The following is a 14,231-nucleotide window of genomic DNA, read 5'->3' on the forward strand; positions in this document are numbered from 1 at the left end:
TTTTGTACCAAGAATTTCGCCTTGGAGTTTCACCTACTTTTTAAAACCTTAACTTTGACCATACTCTTTGAATGGTTGCTACAAGGGCTCTCATAGTTCACGGGTATATTCCTTTTGACTAAACCTTTCCTTTAATACCAACATTTTTAATCTCTTGAACCTGGAGTTTGGTTTGCATTTGAGAAACTAACTTTCGCCATAAGCTGCCATACGGGTGCATCAGTGATTCACAAACATATCTTTTTTTTTTAACTAGTGGGCACCTTTGGTCGGGTCCTGGTGCATTCTCAAGTCATTCTTTCAAATATTTAATCAACAAGTAATGATTTTTTTTTTGTTTCAAAGATTGTGTATTTGAGTCTTTTTTTGAAGGAGTGGATCGCACCCAACGCTCCAATCACCCACCCGCATTTCGACCACCTTGTAATATCATGACCTTTTTATGATATCCGTGTACGGTCTTGTTAATATCATATTTTTTGAGACCTTTATACCCGATGTTGTTAAAAAGAATATTACTAAGTTGAAACATAGATCATTCTTACTTCTTTATATAACCTTTTAGACTTTGAATTATTGTTATACAAATAATAAGTTTTTTGAAAAGATATGGGAGGGATTTATATCTTCATATGTTCACTTCAATTGCATCTTGTCGTCATGCATGTAGAATGTATTTTTCGTGATACTGGAGAATATTTAAATTTTCTAAAAGTACTTTATAAAAATGCCTAAATGGCAAATATTTTGATATTGTAGTACTATAGTATTTTAAAGAGGAAAAAATCATAAATTTACAGGCATTTTTATTTTAAATAATATTTTATATAAAAAAAAAAATTATTTCAAAGTTCCTGTTTTGAAGATGACACGAGATATCAAGACAGATTTTTTGTTGTTGCGATTTTGGAGTTACCAACTGGATCTGTATTTGTTTTTTTTTATATACATGTATTAGTTTTTGGTTGAATTTAGCCGTCCATGTCGTAAATGAGTTTTGCACACCAAGAACAACACCTTCTGCAACACGAACATAAACGCGAACAAAATCCGTTCTCTCTCAGTGTGTCTTCATTTCTTCTAAGTACAGATTCCAAGTAAACAAAAAACCGCGTTTTCTGGTCATTAGCTTCTGCACTGTCCTTTTCAAGTATGTTACTTATTACAACAGGCTTGTCACCCATTTTTTCCAAGAAATCTTTTAATTCACTATTAGCATTTGAGAATTCTTCAACTGTTGAATCTCCCAAATAGTCTCCAAACGTTAAAACAACAAGAGCATACCGAAATATTTCGCCTCCAAACAAGGTCTTTACTTGTTCTAACACAGACGTTCGAGGTTGTGTGACTGATTTTATTGAAAAGACAATAACAACAGCATGAAATCCAGTTTTGAAAAGGTCCTTGAATTTACTATTTGACGTTAGTGTACTTAATGACGGCGTGTCTATGAAGGTTATTACGTCATCTTTTCGTTTACAATCATATTCTTGTACTTCTTTGGTTATTGTCTTGTCAACTCCCCAAGTATTTCCCACAGTACACTTGTCCTCTCCCAACATACTGTTAATGAAGGAGCTTTTCCCATGCCCTATGCCTCCGACGACAAGAACTCGTGAGACCTTGACTTCCGGTTGTGGCTTGTGATTTAATTCCGCCATCTCCATCTCTAGATCTGAATCTGTAAAAATTAAAAGCATACTAGTAAGTTATGAAGGGTTGATCAGAATTTTTTCAGTGATTCGGGCACTGGAGCTTTTAAGCACCTCTGTTGTTTGTTAAATGGTCTAGATACATTTATTTCTTCCTGAAATTGGTCTAGTATGATCATGAATTAAACTAGATGTAAGTCAGCTACATAGACCTTAAAAAAAGGGGTATATTACTTTGCACCTGTCGGTCACCAAGTCTCTTGAGAACCCTAGCTTTGCTTGACAGACATCAAAATTGGTACATTGGTTCATTCTAAGAAGTAAATGATTCCTATTGATTTCGAGTTCACAAGGCCAAAGGTTAACGTAAAACTACTTAAGAGGAAGAAAGATATTGTTTGCTCAGTCTCTTGAAAACCCTTTGCTTGACTGACATTAAACTGGTCCATCAATTCTCCGTAGGAAGTGCATAATGCTTATTGATTTTTAGGTCATAAGGTCAAAGGTCAAAGGATACATATGAAACTGAACTTAAAAAGATATTGGCCGCTTTGACAGATACCAGACTTTGATTCCGCCTAAGGAGTCAATGACCCTTGTTGATTTTTAGGCTAAAAGATCAAAGGTAAAGGTCAAACTGGACGTGGGAAGATATTGACCGCTTTGGTTGGGAGACATCAAACTTGATACACTTGTACCCTTGAAGAAGTAAAATACGCCTAATGATATCGAGATCTGATAGAGATCAAAATTCAAGTAATTTTTTTCCCTGACTATTGGGCCAACCATTTTTTCACTATTATTACAGACATTCTAAACTAAGTTGACCCTTAATGACATTGCCACATGGGGGCTTATATATGTATGTTTCTGAAACATTTCATTTTCCTGGCCAAAAAAAAAAATTGCTATGGCCAATATACTCAGTGTACATTTCCAACGAAAACTGGATTGTGATTAGCACTGCTGTCCACTCGAACGCTAACCTGGACCTATAGTCCACCAAAATCCTCAATCTCTCTTTCTTTTTCGACTCTACATCCAATTGACCCTCGATATGCCCGATTTTAAAAGCGAGATGAGGCTATTGTCATATCATAATCAAGGCACAAAATGGTGTAGAACATTTCGATTTTGATTTGGTTTGAAGTTTTCAGTTTTCTACGCAGAAAGAAAGAGTTAGAAAAAGAAATTTACCCGCAATTATGGAGGAGTTACTCAGTTATAGGCATGTGGGAAAGGGCATTTTAACATGTTTGCACAAAGTAATGATTCAGAGAAATTACTGTAGAGTAATACATGTATCAGAGATGACCTTGACATATGATAAAAACTAATCGCCTTATATGAGAGTACGAACATTAATGTTATAAAGCTATTGAAGATATTAAATCGGCCGAAAAGAAGAAACCATATTTTGAAAACTGTGTCGTATAAAAATTGTTGTGTGCGTATACATTGACAGGGACGCTCAGGACTTGATGCACTTTATTATTAATACCAATTAAATGTTTCATTATATGAAAATTGTCAAGTAATTTTGCATTAGTATATTAAATATCTGAGGCCTAAAGTCCAATCATCATTCAAAAAGTGTTTTGAATGCCTCCGAGCACATCATTTTTTTTTTTTAAATATTACAAATGTGTCCTTTACTCTGTTCAAATGACCTTGCCAAGGGCCATTACAATTCCTCAAACATAAGCTGACAGGATTTTACACCTCAACAAATTGTGACTATTACGTCCAAAATAACCCAGAATTATGATAGTATATAAAACAAGAAAACAATATTTTTGAATCAATAGTCTGCAATGTATATATAGATGAAATATGAAAATAACTCAATGGTACCTTATTCTCCATCTTCATTAACAAGAATATAATATATTGGAGCTAACGGGATGAAATGGCAACAAATAGCATTGATGTCGCCATCAAACTCAGTATAACGTTGTAACATCTTTTAAGGACAACGCCTACAATCGCTTTATTTGTGCAAAATGGAAAAATGTCAACTACATACCGATAGTGTTTTGTTCAGCGATAAAAATCCATCTTTGGGAGGAACTGTAACATTTCTACAACCAGTGTGACCTCAATAGTTTTACTGTTTTCACTATGGTAAAGAACTCCTCACATATGGCTTGTCTGCAGTCAATTATGAGTCAGCCGCGGAGGAATCTGTCTGTAATCTTTACAGTGCTACTAAGTGGTGACCTCCAAAAGGTTCAGACACAGAAAGCACTGTTCTTGTGTAAGTACACTCTATTTGATCTAAGAAAGTAAAAGGCTTTTTAATAGAAAAATAATCAAACTTATTAAATATTATGTGCATCAGTTCTTTTGGTGCATGCCTGGAAGGGACATGTGTCATGTGAAGCAGAAAACTCGTTTATCACACTACGCGCACTTTCATGTTCATGCACCAAACAAACATTATATATTTTCGTCACAGTTCGATGCTTTGTTCTAATTTGCTAATATTTACTGTTTGAGCAATAGTATCAATTTCCTTTCTGCTCTTTCAGTTTGAAAGAAAGCAAAGATTTCAAAATCTATGTTTCTTAACTTCAATTTTCTTAGATTAAGATGGCCACCTCTAAAGAAAAGGATGAATCTTTCAGAGCATCAGGTTGGTGTTCCTTAAAACAGTAGATAAATACATTCTACAATTTCATATTAATATTATTGATACCCAGTCCGTCATACTTTATTAGTCCCCTACGGTGAAACCGGAGGGGACTATAGGTTTCCTCTGTGTCTGTCCGTCCGTCTTGCTGTCTGTCTGTCTAGCTGTCCGTCTAGCTGTCCCTCTGTCTGTCTGTCAGTCTGTCCCACTTGGTTTTCCGCACTTTTTTTCTAAACGCTTGCAGATATTGAGCTGATTTTTGGTATGTCAGTGTATCTTGATAGTTACAGATCAAGTTTGCATTTCGTTCCGCTTCAATGATTTTTGATGGAATTAGGACCTTTTCAATTTTTCAGGGTTTTCCGCAATTTTTTCTAAACTTTTGCAGATATTGAGCTGATATTTGGTATGTGACTCTGCCTTGATGAGTTATAGATCAAGTTTGCATTTCATTCCACTTCATTGTTTTTTGACGGAATTATGGCATTTTCAATTTTTAACGGGAACCAGATTACACTTGCCGTTAGGGGACTAGTATTGCTAATGCAATACTCTCAGAATGCTTGTTGTCATAACTTCTATATTTTAAGAGTAAGCTAAAAAAGTGGCCTGATCCTGTAAATTTGCAATAAGGTTCGGAATTTTGATTTCTTTCCAAGGTCTTTTGGGGAATTGCAATGGGCGTGGTTCTTTTCGAATTTTCACATCAACCGTTATATATTTTAGTATTTTCTTATCAAATAAGGTTTTGCATGCTGCAAATGACCTAGATTTCTTGATGGCTGATCAGGTTAAATTTTTTTAGCAGATGAGTACAGTCCACTAATACGTTTCCAACAGGCGACAATGTTAACGTTTTCTCAAACAGCTTGCCCTCTAATTTTATATTGGAGGATGGGGCACCCCTCAAATGAAAGCTTTTCAAATTCTCTCTCCTAAAACTTTATAAAACCTCGAGTTGGCATGTCAGATTCGTTATTCGGCAAAATGCACATGATCTGAAAATGAAAGTAAAAGTGGGAAATTTCAAGGTTATGCACACGTCAAACAATGCCATTTCTTTCTTTTCAAAGACATTAAAAAACTGAAAATAGCTTTTCTCTTCTTTCATATACTGTATATATCTTTAGCTCAGATGATGTACTTATTAGTCCCCTACCGGTGAAACCGGAGGGGACTATAGGTTTCCTCTGAGTCTGTCCGTCCGTCCGTCCGTCTGTCTGTCCCTCTGTCTGTCTGTCAGTCTGTCCCACTTGGTTTTCCGCACTTTTTTTTCCTAAACGCTTGCAGATATTGAGCTGATTTTTGGTATGTGAGTGTATCTTGATGAGTTACAGATCAAGTTTGCATTTCGTTCCACTTCATTGATTTTTGACGGAATTATGGCCTTTTCAATATTTACGTGTTTTCCGCAATTTTCTTCTAAACGCTTGTAGATATTGAGCTGATTTTTGGTATGTGGCTTTACCTTGATTAGTTATAGATCAAGTTTGCATTTCGTTCCGCTTCATTCATTTTTGACGGAATTATGGCATTTTCAATTCTTAACGGGAACCAGATTACACTTGCCGGTAGGAATTAGCAATACTCTCAGAATGCTTGTTTTCTATACTGATTGCAAGTTCAGGAACTGTTTTGTTTTAGTACTCTACTAATTGCAAGTTCAGGAACTTTCAAATACGTTCTTCCCTACTGATTCTGAAAATAGAGGTATGTACCCAGATTTATATCGAAGAAGCTATGCATAATTCCTGTATTGAACAAACGTACATGGATGTTGACAATAAGGATGCATACTTTTAATCGTGATTTTAATTCAGATGTGACCTTATTTTCCTGATTAGTTATCGAGGAGTTGATTTTGGACTAGTATGTCCAACTAAAATTCGAATTATTACCTATAGTATGCAGGTGGTATTTGGGATTCATACTATCAATAATAAAAAAAGTTCCAAACACTTCTGACATAGGAATACAGACCTACCATATTAACCAACAGGAAATTCGAGTTACATCATGGATTACTATTCTTCTTCATAGTGCTATCCTATGTTAAGGATATTATACAGAAAGGCCACTCTCACTGGATATAATCAACAAAAACAAAACAGTTGAATTTCATTGGAAATAAAAAAACAAATCAATTAAATATGTGATTCTATGTTCGAAACCAGTATTGACTTTGAATTACAAAAATTTTCCCTAAGAGGAATTTTCCCCTATTTTTGTTATTTTTTATCAATCTTCATCAACATTTACTAAAGCATCACTTCTGAAAGAAGAACCAAGAGAGATAATATCATTTTTGAAAAATACAAAATGTATATTTAACAGCACACTATTGTGCATAAAATATGTCATTTGGAAGATTTAATTTTGCGCTGACTTTCTTACAATGTACAATGTTATTCTTACACTTTTTTTTCAGGGAGCCTGTCTTGCTCCTAGGTATTCATATTGTCAGTGCAAAAAGTTGAAGTCCAAATTTAATGCTTGCATCAAATATATTTCATGCAATGCTCCTTACATAAAATGTCGTATTTGTTACATGTGTAAATGATGTCAAGTGATAAAATGTTTGAGAAAATAAGCTTAGAAATGACTTTTACACCTTTTAAGTGATATATAGAGGATATTCAATGTTTTGTAGTGGGATATGGCATTTATTTCACGAGTGGGACAGGATTTTTTGATTCTCAAATATCAAAAAATCCTGTGTCCCAAGTGAAATAAATGCCATATCCAACTACAAAACATTGAATTTTCTGTTTATTACATTTTCTTTGATTTTCTCTTGGCCTCTGTCTTTTCTTAACACAGTGTCATAGTCTGTGACATCATAGTTGAGCAGTTGAGACGCCATAGCTTAGCAGTTGTGTGATTGAAAACATTATATAATATGGATTTAGCAACATATTTGGGAAGAAATTGGCAGTTTTAGTCTCTATCAAGATGGTTTATTTACTCTATCTTATGATAGGCCAAAAATTATTTTTTTACTTACATTGATATTCTTTCACACTGTGAGAGAGTATCACTTTAGTATCCTTTCACACTGAGAGAATATCATTTTTATTCAATAAATAAATCACAGTATTTCACTGTTAAAAATGTAATAAAAGAAAGTACATTTTATTTTTAATAGTAATAAATCGTTTTTCATTTTTGCCATAAATCATAGAAAATAGTAGTTCTTACACCTTTTTTTAAATACAGCATTGTTCAATTTAAAAAAAAAAAGAAAAAAAAAAGATCTTTGAGTTTTATGTTACAATGAACCTTCTGCTCTAAAGTTTAGTGTTCTAAAAATCAAGAACTAGTCTCACCTCGCTATATTCATAAAAACTAGGTTTCAACAATTAACAGTGAAAACGGAGTATTCTTTTATAAGAATCAGACCACAAATGACTGGATTACAATACACAAGAGGCCCATGGGCCACATCGCTTACCTGAGCTCATCGGCTAGGAAGAAGTAGAAATCAGTTCAGTATTGAACGGGGGAGGAGGGAGAAACTTTAATTTACACTACCTCAGGATGCTTCTATATCAATATTACTAATCATGGCTTTGCTGTTCTTAAACAGAAGAATTTTAAAGATTTTTTTCCTATGTATTCCACCGTCACGGTAGCTCATTCTGTAGAGCTCTTCAGAGGGAAGGTCGTGGGTTCGAGCCCCGGCCGTGACTGACCTAAGTCGACAAAAAATAGGTAGCAACTGTTCCTTCATCAAGCGCTCGACACTTTGAAGTGAAAGTTGCGGGTCCTTCGGATGAGACCTTAATAACCGAGGCCCCACGTCACAGCAGGCGTAGGTCCTCACTGCTCAATGACCCTGTCAGAGTGCCGAGTAAAGGTCTAAATTTGAAGCCCTTCACCGGTATATGGTGAAGTCTCTATGAGTGAAAAATTCTCGAACAGGACGTAAAACAACATACAATCAATCAATCCTATGTTTTCCTATGTAAAACTCTGATCTCTCATTATAGCCCCATCATACACACCCTTAATTTGAACAAATTAGAATCTACACCACCTGAGGATGCTTCTATAATAATATGACTAATGATGGCTTTGCTGTTCTTGAGCATAAGATTTTGATTTGAACAAACTTGATTCTACAATACCTAAGGTTGCTTCTGTATGACTAATATGACTAATAATGGCTTAGTTGTTATTGAGAAGAAGATTTTAAAGATATTTCCTATGTACAAACATTTCACAGTAGAAAAGGATTTACCAAGAGAAATAATTAACAAAGATTGCATTGAAGTCGATGAGGACAAGTGATTTTTTTAATGATAATTCAAATAATAATATAATAATATCAATGAATACTGTGGTGGAAAGATGCATTAAAACAATAGAAATAGAATGACAATTGAAAACGATTTTTTTTTATACCAGATAAGTTTTTTAAAATTGCTTTTTTTATTGATTAGAAACAGAGGGAGATAACCCTTATTAAAATTCAAGGTCATAAATTAGGACACATCCCATCCTTACATGCTGATAATAATAAATGGGAATTATGTCTAAATATATACATGTACTGAGTATTAAACACCTTCACATCTGTTATGTATTCAATTTCATTGAATCTGTTGCTATTAGGGATGGAATACCTTAACTTCTTTACTGCTGATTCAGCATTTAATTTCTTCTGCTAGCTTTTAGCCTGACTTTCCCAAAGCTTTGCCTTATATACCCTTTAGTTTGGCTAGTCCACTGAAAGGGTTGTCAGGTCATTGCATTATATGAGGTCTTCAATGCGCTTTACTCAAATTCCCCTTAACCATTACACATATATAAAACTATGTAAAACTTTAACCCCCTGTTGTGGCCCTGCCCTACCCCCAAGGATCATGATTGGAACAAACTTGAATCTACACTACCTGAGGTTACTTCTATTTTAATATGACTAAACATGGCTTTGCTGTTCTAGAGAAGAGGATTTTCAAAGACATTTCCTATATATTCCTATGTAAAACTTCGACCCCCTCTTGCGGCCATGTCCTATCCCCGGGGGCCAGGATATGAACAAACTTGAATCTCGAGTATGTAATGAAGCTTTCACATAAGTTTCACCATTTCTTGACCACTGGTTCTTGAGAAGAAAATTTTTAAATGATGCCACCAAATTTTCAGGAATTCTTAATTATCTCCCCTTGAAAGAGAGCGTGGCACTTCCCATGAACAAACTCTAATCCCCTTCACCCAAGGATGCTTTGTGGCAAGTTTGGTTAAAATTGGCCCAGTGGTTCTTGAGAGGTCGAAAATGTGGAAAGTTTACGGACTACTACAGACGACAGACGCCGTACACTCTTTGATCAGAAAAGCTCACTTGAGCCTTTGGCTCAGGTCACTTGAGCCTTTGGCTCAGGTGAGCTAAAAAGTATCAGCAATTGCAAGTAAACCAATTTCTTTTCCAATACGAATAAAAACTCATAGTATAAGATGATGTTGACTTGATTTTAGTTGTTTTGATTTACTCAGATTTGTCAGGGAAAATATTAAAGTAAGGAAGTAATCAGGAAAGTATTTTTTTTAAAATAATTCCGTCTGTATTCTAGAGAGGTCTGCAGCACAAGTGGCAGTATTTTCTCAAGATAGAGGAAAGAACAGTAAGCTTGGACCGGAAGAAAGACGAGTCATTCTTATTGGAAAAATAGGAGCAGGTAAAAGTCATACCGGAAACGGATTATTAGGAAAACAGCATTTTGTCAGTAAAAGATGTTGGTCATCTGTCACAAGGAGGTGTGAATATGGTGTAGGGATCAGAAATGGCTTTCTGTATCGAATATATGATACACCAGGAATGAGTTCACCCAAAGATGCGGGAATAGATGTAGAATCAGATATCAGACGATGTTTGTTTTGCACGTCTCCAGGATTCCACGCCATTGTTTTGGTTTTGTCCGCAGCGGAGCGGATAACAGCGGAAGATATGAAAATGCTGGAACTTCTGGATAAATTATTAGAAGAAAGTGCATTTAAGTATATGATCCTTGTTATTTCAAAGCTAGAAAATGACGAAAGTCAGCTAACGGAAATGATGTCAGAAGCCAAAGAAGTTGTTGAATTGAACGTAAAATGCAGTGGTAGACATGTCATATTTGGAGACAGCAAAAAGAAAATACCTTCTGAATGTGTTCTAAAGTTTGACGATATGCTTACAAATCTAATCAAGGAAAATTCTAGACGGGGAAAAGAACATTACACACATAAGTACTATGACAAAGCAACCAAAATTCTTGAAAAAGATAAAAAAGATTACATGAAAGAAAATCCAGAAATACCAGAAGGTGAAGCAATGGAAATAGTGAGAAATAGGGCGGCTGAGGGCTTGTCTCCGCGGGATGGGGAATTAAAAGCTATAGATGACTGTTGTATTATTTCATAAATTATGTGATTTATAAAATTGTTTCTTTCTTTAAGAGCTTATTGAATTTAAGCGTGGATAATGTAAGTAACATTATAATGTTGATAAGACACTGACAAACAGTAACTGAAGAAGTAGATTCAAGCTGCTCTGTGTTTCTGTTAGTTTCCGTAAAGAAGGATATATTGAGCATTTCTAAAAAAGACAAAGTCTATAAAAGTTATTCTTTGAAGATGTTATATTTTCTGTTTGTTTCTGTAATGACAAGTAGAATGAGAAGTTTAAAAAAATAATGTTGAAGAATTTATAAAGAGAATTTTATACCCTAGACATCTATTAAACAAAGATTATTTAGTTATCATTGCTAATCTCTGTATGGGTTTTATGATTATCAAGCAACAGTTCCTTTTACCGATGTTTATTTATAAAGATGGTCTGCTGGCTAATATTTATTATATTATTTTTTGAAATACTGTTACTACTTAAAAAAAACATTATTGATTGGACAGCTTTGATGGGATTCCGAAATCCTGCAGGCCTTGAAAAGAAGAGTTAAACGCAATAGGCAAATATAAAGCTCATTACTTAAGAGGACTCCTTGATCAGTATAAGCATATAAATACCGTGTCTGCAAGACCCACAGTATCAAAGAGGAGAAAAAAAGTTTTTAACAATCCCATTCACTATTGTAAATGAGCCTGTTTTTCATAATTTGGGTAGGAGGTTTAAACAGCTCATATGAATAAGTCATTCAGTTTATCAGATAGATCCACAGAAAGAAAGAATTTGGCAAATATTGGAGCTTTAAGTATATACTAGTAATTTCCACAACTTTGGTAGTTTTGATTTTAAAAAATATGTCGTCAATACTGCCCTTCAATACAATTTAATTACATTTAAAAGCTCACGTAAGCGACAAATGTAAACTTTCACTTCGTTACTGGCTTCAGCGAGTAAAAAGACAAACGACTTTCAACAGCAGTCTTTGATTAACTAAAGTAACTGTAACCCAATTATAGAAGATAAAAGTTTTTTCTTTTTAGATCACCTGAGCTGAAGGCTCTAGTGAGCTTTTCTGATCAAAGGGGGTCCGGCGTTCTTCTGTCGTCTGTAAACTTTTCACATTTTCGACTTCTTGTCAAGAACCTCTGGGCCGATTTGAACCAGCTTGCCAAAAAGCATGCTTGGGTAAAGTTGATTTAATTTTAAATGAAGGGGCACGATCTCTTTCGGGGGGGGGGGGGGATCAAGAATTAGTGAAATTTTAATTGTATCTTTTAAAAATCTTCTTGCCAATAATTACTGGGATAGAAAAGATTAATCTTATGTGAAAGCTTTATTACATAATGTAGATTCAAGTTTATCAAATCATGACCCCCGTGGCTAGGACAGGGTCATAATAGATATTTGAAATTCATAGGAATCTTTAGGAAAAATTCTTCAGAGAATCTTAATTCTTCTCAAGAACAGCAAAACCATGATTTGTTTTATTTATTTGACACCATCCACAAGTAGTGTACATTCAAGTTTGTTCAAATCTGTTCATGTGTTCATGACCCCAATTGGTAGAGTAGGGCTTCAATGGGCCATCTAACTTTTACACAGGAATGTAAAGGAAAACAACTTTTTAAAAAACTTTCCTCTCAAGAAAAGAAAATGTTAAAGTCATGACCCTCGGGGTAGGATGGGGCCACAATGGGCGATCAAAGTTTTACATAGGACTATATATATAGGATTTCTTTTTACTTCTACTAAAGAGCAACAAAGCCACGATTAGTCATATTTTTATGGAAGCATACTGGGATAGTGTAAATTCAAATTTGTTCAATTCAAGATCCCTGGGGGGTAGGTTGGGGTCACAATATTTGATCCAAGTTTTACGTAGGAATTTATAAGTTAAAATCTGCTGATGGTCATAGTAACTCAGATGAGCAATGTGGCCCATGGCCCTCTTGTTTAAACTTATTTTTCTCATCAGGTTTCCTGAACAAATATTTATATTTTATAATATATTTTGCAAACTGTTTTGGTTATTTAACTTGTTTTTATAACTTTTTGTTTTAGTAGGCTGCTTCATATTTTACAAAAATAAATTAAATCTTGAATTGTTTTAGTTTTGTTACTTTTTTCTAATTCTCTGGAAGAAGAGAGATAGTGATAAGTTCTTGTGAAAATTGACAGAATGTACAATGTATATATTTTAAACATTTTGGGGTTTACTACCCAATCATTATTTTGAATTACGATGTTTTTTTTTCTGAAACACAAATGCTATCCAACAATGAAGTTGAAAGGGATCAAATTTGACATTTTTTTATCTAAATCATCTTGCTTAGGGTCATGACAGCCGTCAACATTTATGCCAGTAGAGAGAATAATTTTTATCAAACTATGGACCGGACAAGATATTTATACTCTTAAAATCTGTGTGATCTAGCCCACATGACTCATTGACATTTCTACATATTGACATTCCACATGTATTTCTACGTCACAAACGTTGGGCGCCGTGGAAATGCAACGTCATAAGCGAACATCAAAATTCAAGCTCACATTGAACAGAAGCTGTTGCAACGGCTCTTCCGTTAATTGTAACTTACCCGAAGAATAATCCAGGGATTTTGAAATATAAGGCGATGTTACTCAATTTGAGTAACGCGCGTTACTCAATTTGTTTGCAAACACCGTTGCAGTTATGAGACTATATCTTAAAAAAAAAAAAACAACAAAAAACAAGATGTGTTTGTGAAACACTGATGCCTCCGTATGGCAACTTATAGCGAAGGTTAACCCTTTTGCTGCCGCACAGATTTTCAGTTCAAATTACGTACTGTGCCATGACAGTTTTCTATTACGTTGATTCTATGATGCAACGTAACTGTGACGTCACAAACAATGTACGTAGGTAAAGGTATGATTATTGTTTTCGTTTTTTGCAGAATATCGTTAAAATAGAGACAATACTGAACAGATTCTACAACGACCCTTCGAAAAAAAAATACATTTATAGAACTCACAAAATTTATGCTAGTGATTTTTAAAGTAGATCTAGTCAAAAACCTTGATTTTACATATTTTCCTATTTTAAAAAAATATAACCCCATATCCAATTCAGGTGAATTATTAGGTACGGTACTTGTGGATCAAGTGTATACATGTACAACATATATTGAACGCAATACAAGTAAAGTTAAATATATATACAAGTGCAGTGTAATTGAAACAAAGTGATACATAAATAACTACTTTTAGCTTTCCGGGATTTACCAGTGAAACTGTTCTAAAACATAAAATTCTGTAAGGACCTGTCAGATGTCTAAAATTTTACTATGGTTTACTGTGTAAGGTGGACTTTACTTGTAATATTATTTCATCTGTGTCAAAACGTTGTGCCAGAATTGGTCAGGAATGTTAAAGTTTGCATTTATTTTTAAATACCATGAATTAGTTACCTTTCATCTTAAATCTGCATGTATTTCTTGAGTCAACTGTCATTATCTTATTAATTCTACATGTGTAGATTAGCTGCAACACTTTAAATCATCTGCTGCCATGCAACTTGTTT

The 14,231-nt window shown here is 34.4% G+C and overlaps 3 protein-coding genes across 3 annotated transcripts in view; 1 reads left to right on the forward strand and 2 right to left on the reverse strand.

The window, feature by feature from the left end:
- Window positions 1-14,231, reverse strand: part of LOC133182373 (B9 domain-containing protein 2-like) — a 613,772-nt gene that overhangs the window by 282,120 nt on the left and 317,421 nt on the right. The window lies entirely within an intron of this gene.
- On the reverse strand, window positions 794-3,904 carry LOC133182367 (uncharacterized). The gene is made up of 2 exons (XM_061317182.1): window positions 3,679-3,904; window positions 794-1,681 (listed from the first exon to the last, which is right to left on the reverse strand). Exon 2 carries the CDS (start codon window positions 1,665-1,667, stop codon window positions 972-974), a length of 696 nt encoding a protein of 231 aa, XP_061173166.1. The 5' UTR covers window positions 1,668-1,681; window positions 3,679-3,904; the 3' UTR covers window positions 794-971.
- LOC133182365 (GTPase IMAP family member 4-like) lies at window positions 3,857-10,889 on the forward strand. The gene is made up of 3 exons (XM_061317180.1): window positions 3,857-3,909; window positions 4,239-4,287; window positions 9,858-10,889. The coding sequence occupies exons 2-3, from the start codon at window positions 4,245-4,247 to the stop codon at window positions 10,685-10,687; spliced, it is 873 nt and encodes a 290-aa protein (XP_061173164.1). The 5' UTR covers window positions 3,857-3,909; window positions 4,239-4,244; the 3' UTR covers window positions 10,688-10,889.

Source organism: Saccostrea echinata, unplaced genomic scaffold, assembly GCF_033153115.1.
Source record: "Saccostrea echinata isolate AGI-Se365-2 ecotype Australia unplaced genomic scaffold, CSIRO_AGI_Sech_v1 ptg000009l, whole genome shotgun sequence".
Lineage (NCBI taxonomy): Eukaryota > Metazoa > Mollusca > Bivalvia > Ostreida > Ostreidae > Saccostrea > Saccostrea echinata.

Excerpts from the sequence above, each read along its gene's own strand:
- LOC133182367 (XM_061317182.1), bottom strand. The coding sequence starts at position 1,667 with ATGGAGATGGCGGAATTAAATCACAAGCCACAACCGGAAGTCAAGGTC.
- LOC133182365 (XM_061317180.1), top strand. The coding sequence starts at position 4,245 with ATGGCCACCTCTAAAGAAAAGGATGAATCTTTCAGAGCATCAG. Across the intron at positions 4,288-9,857 it reads TGAATCTTTCAGAGCATCAG|AGAGGTCTGCAGCACAAGTG; the intron begins GTTGGTGTTCCT and ends TCTGTATTCTAG.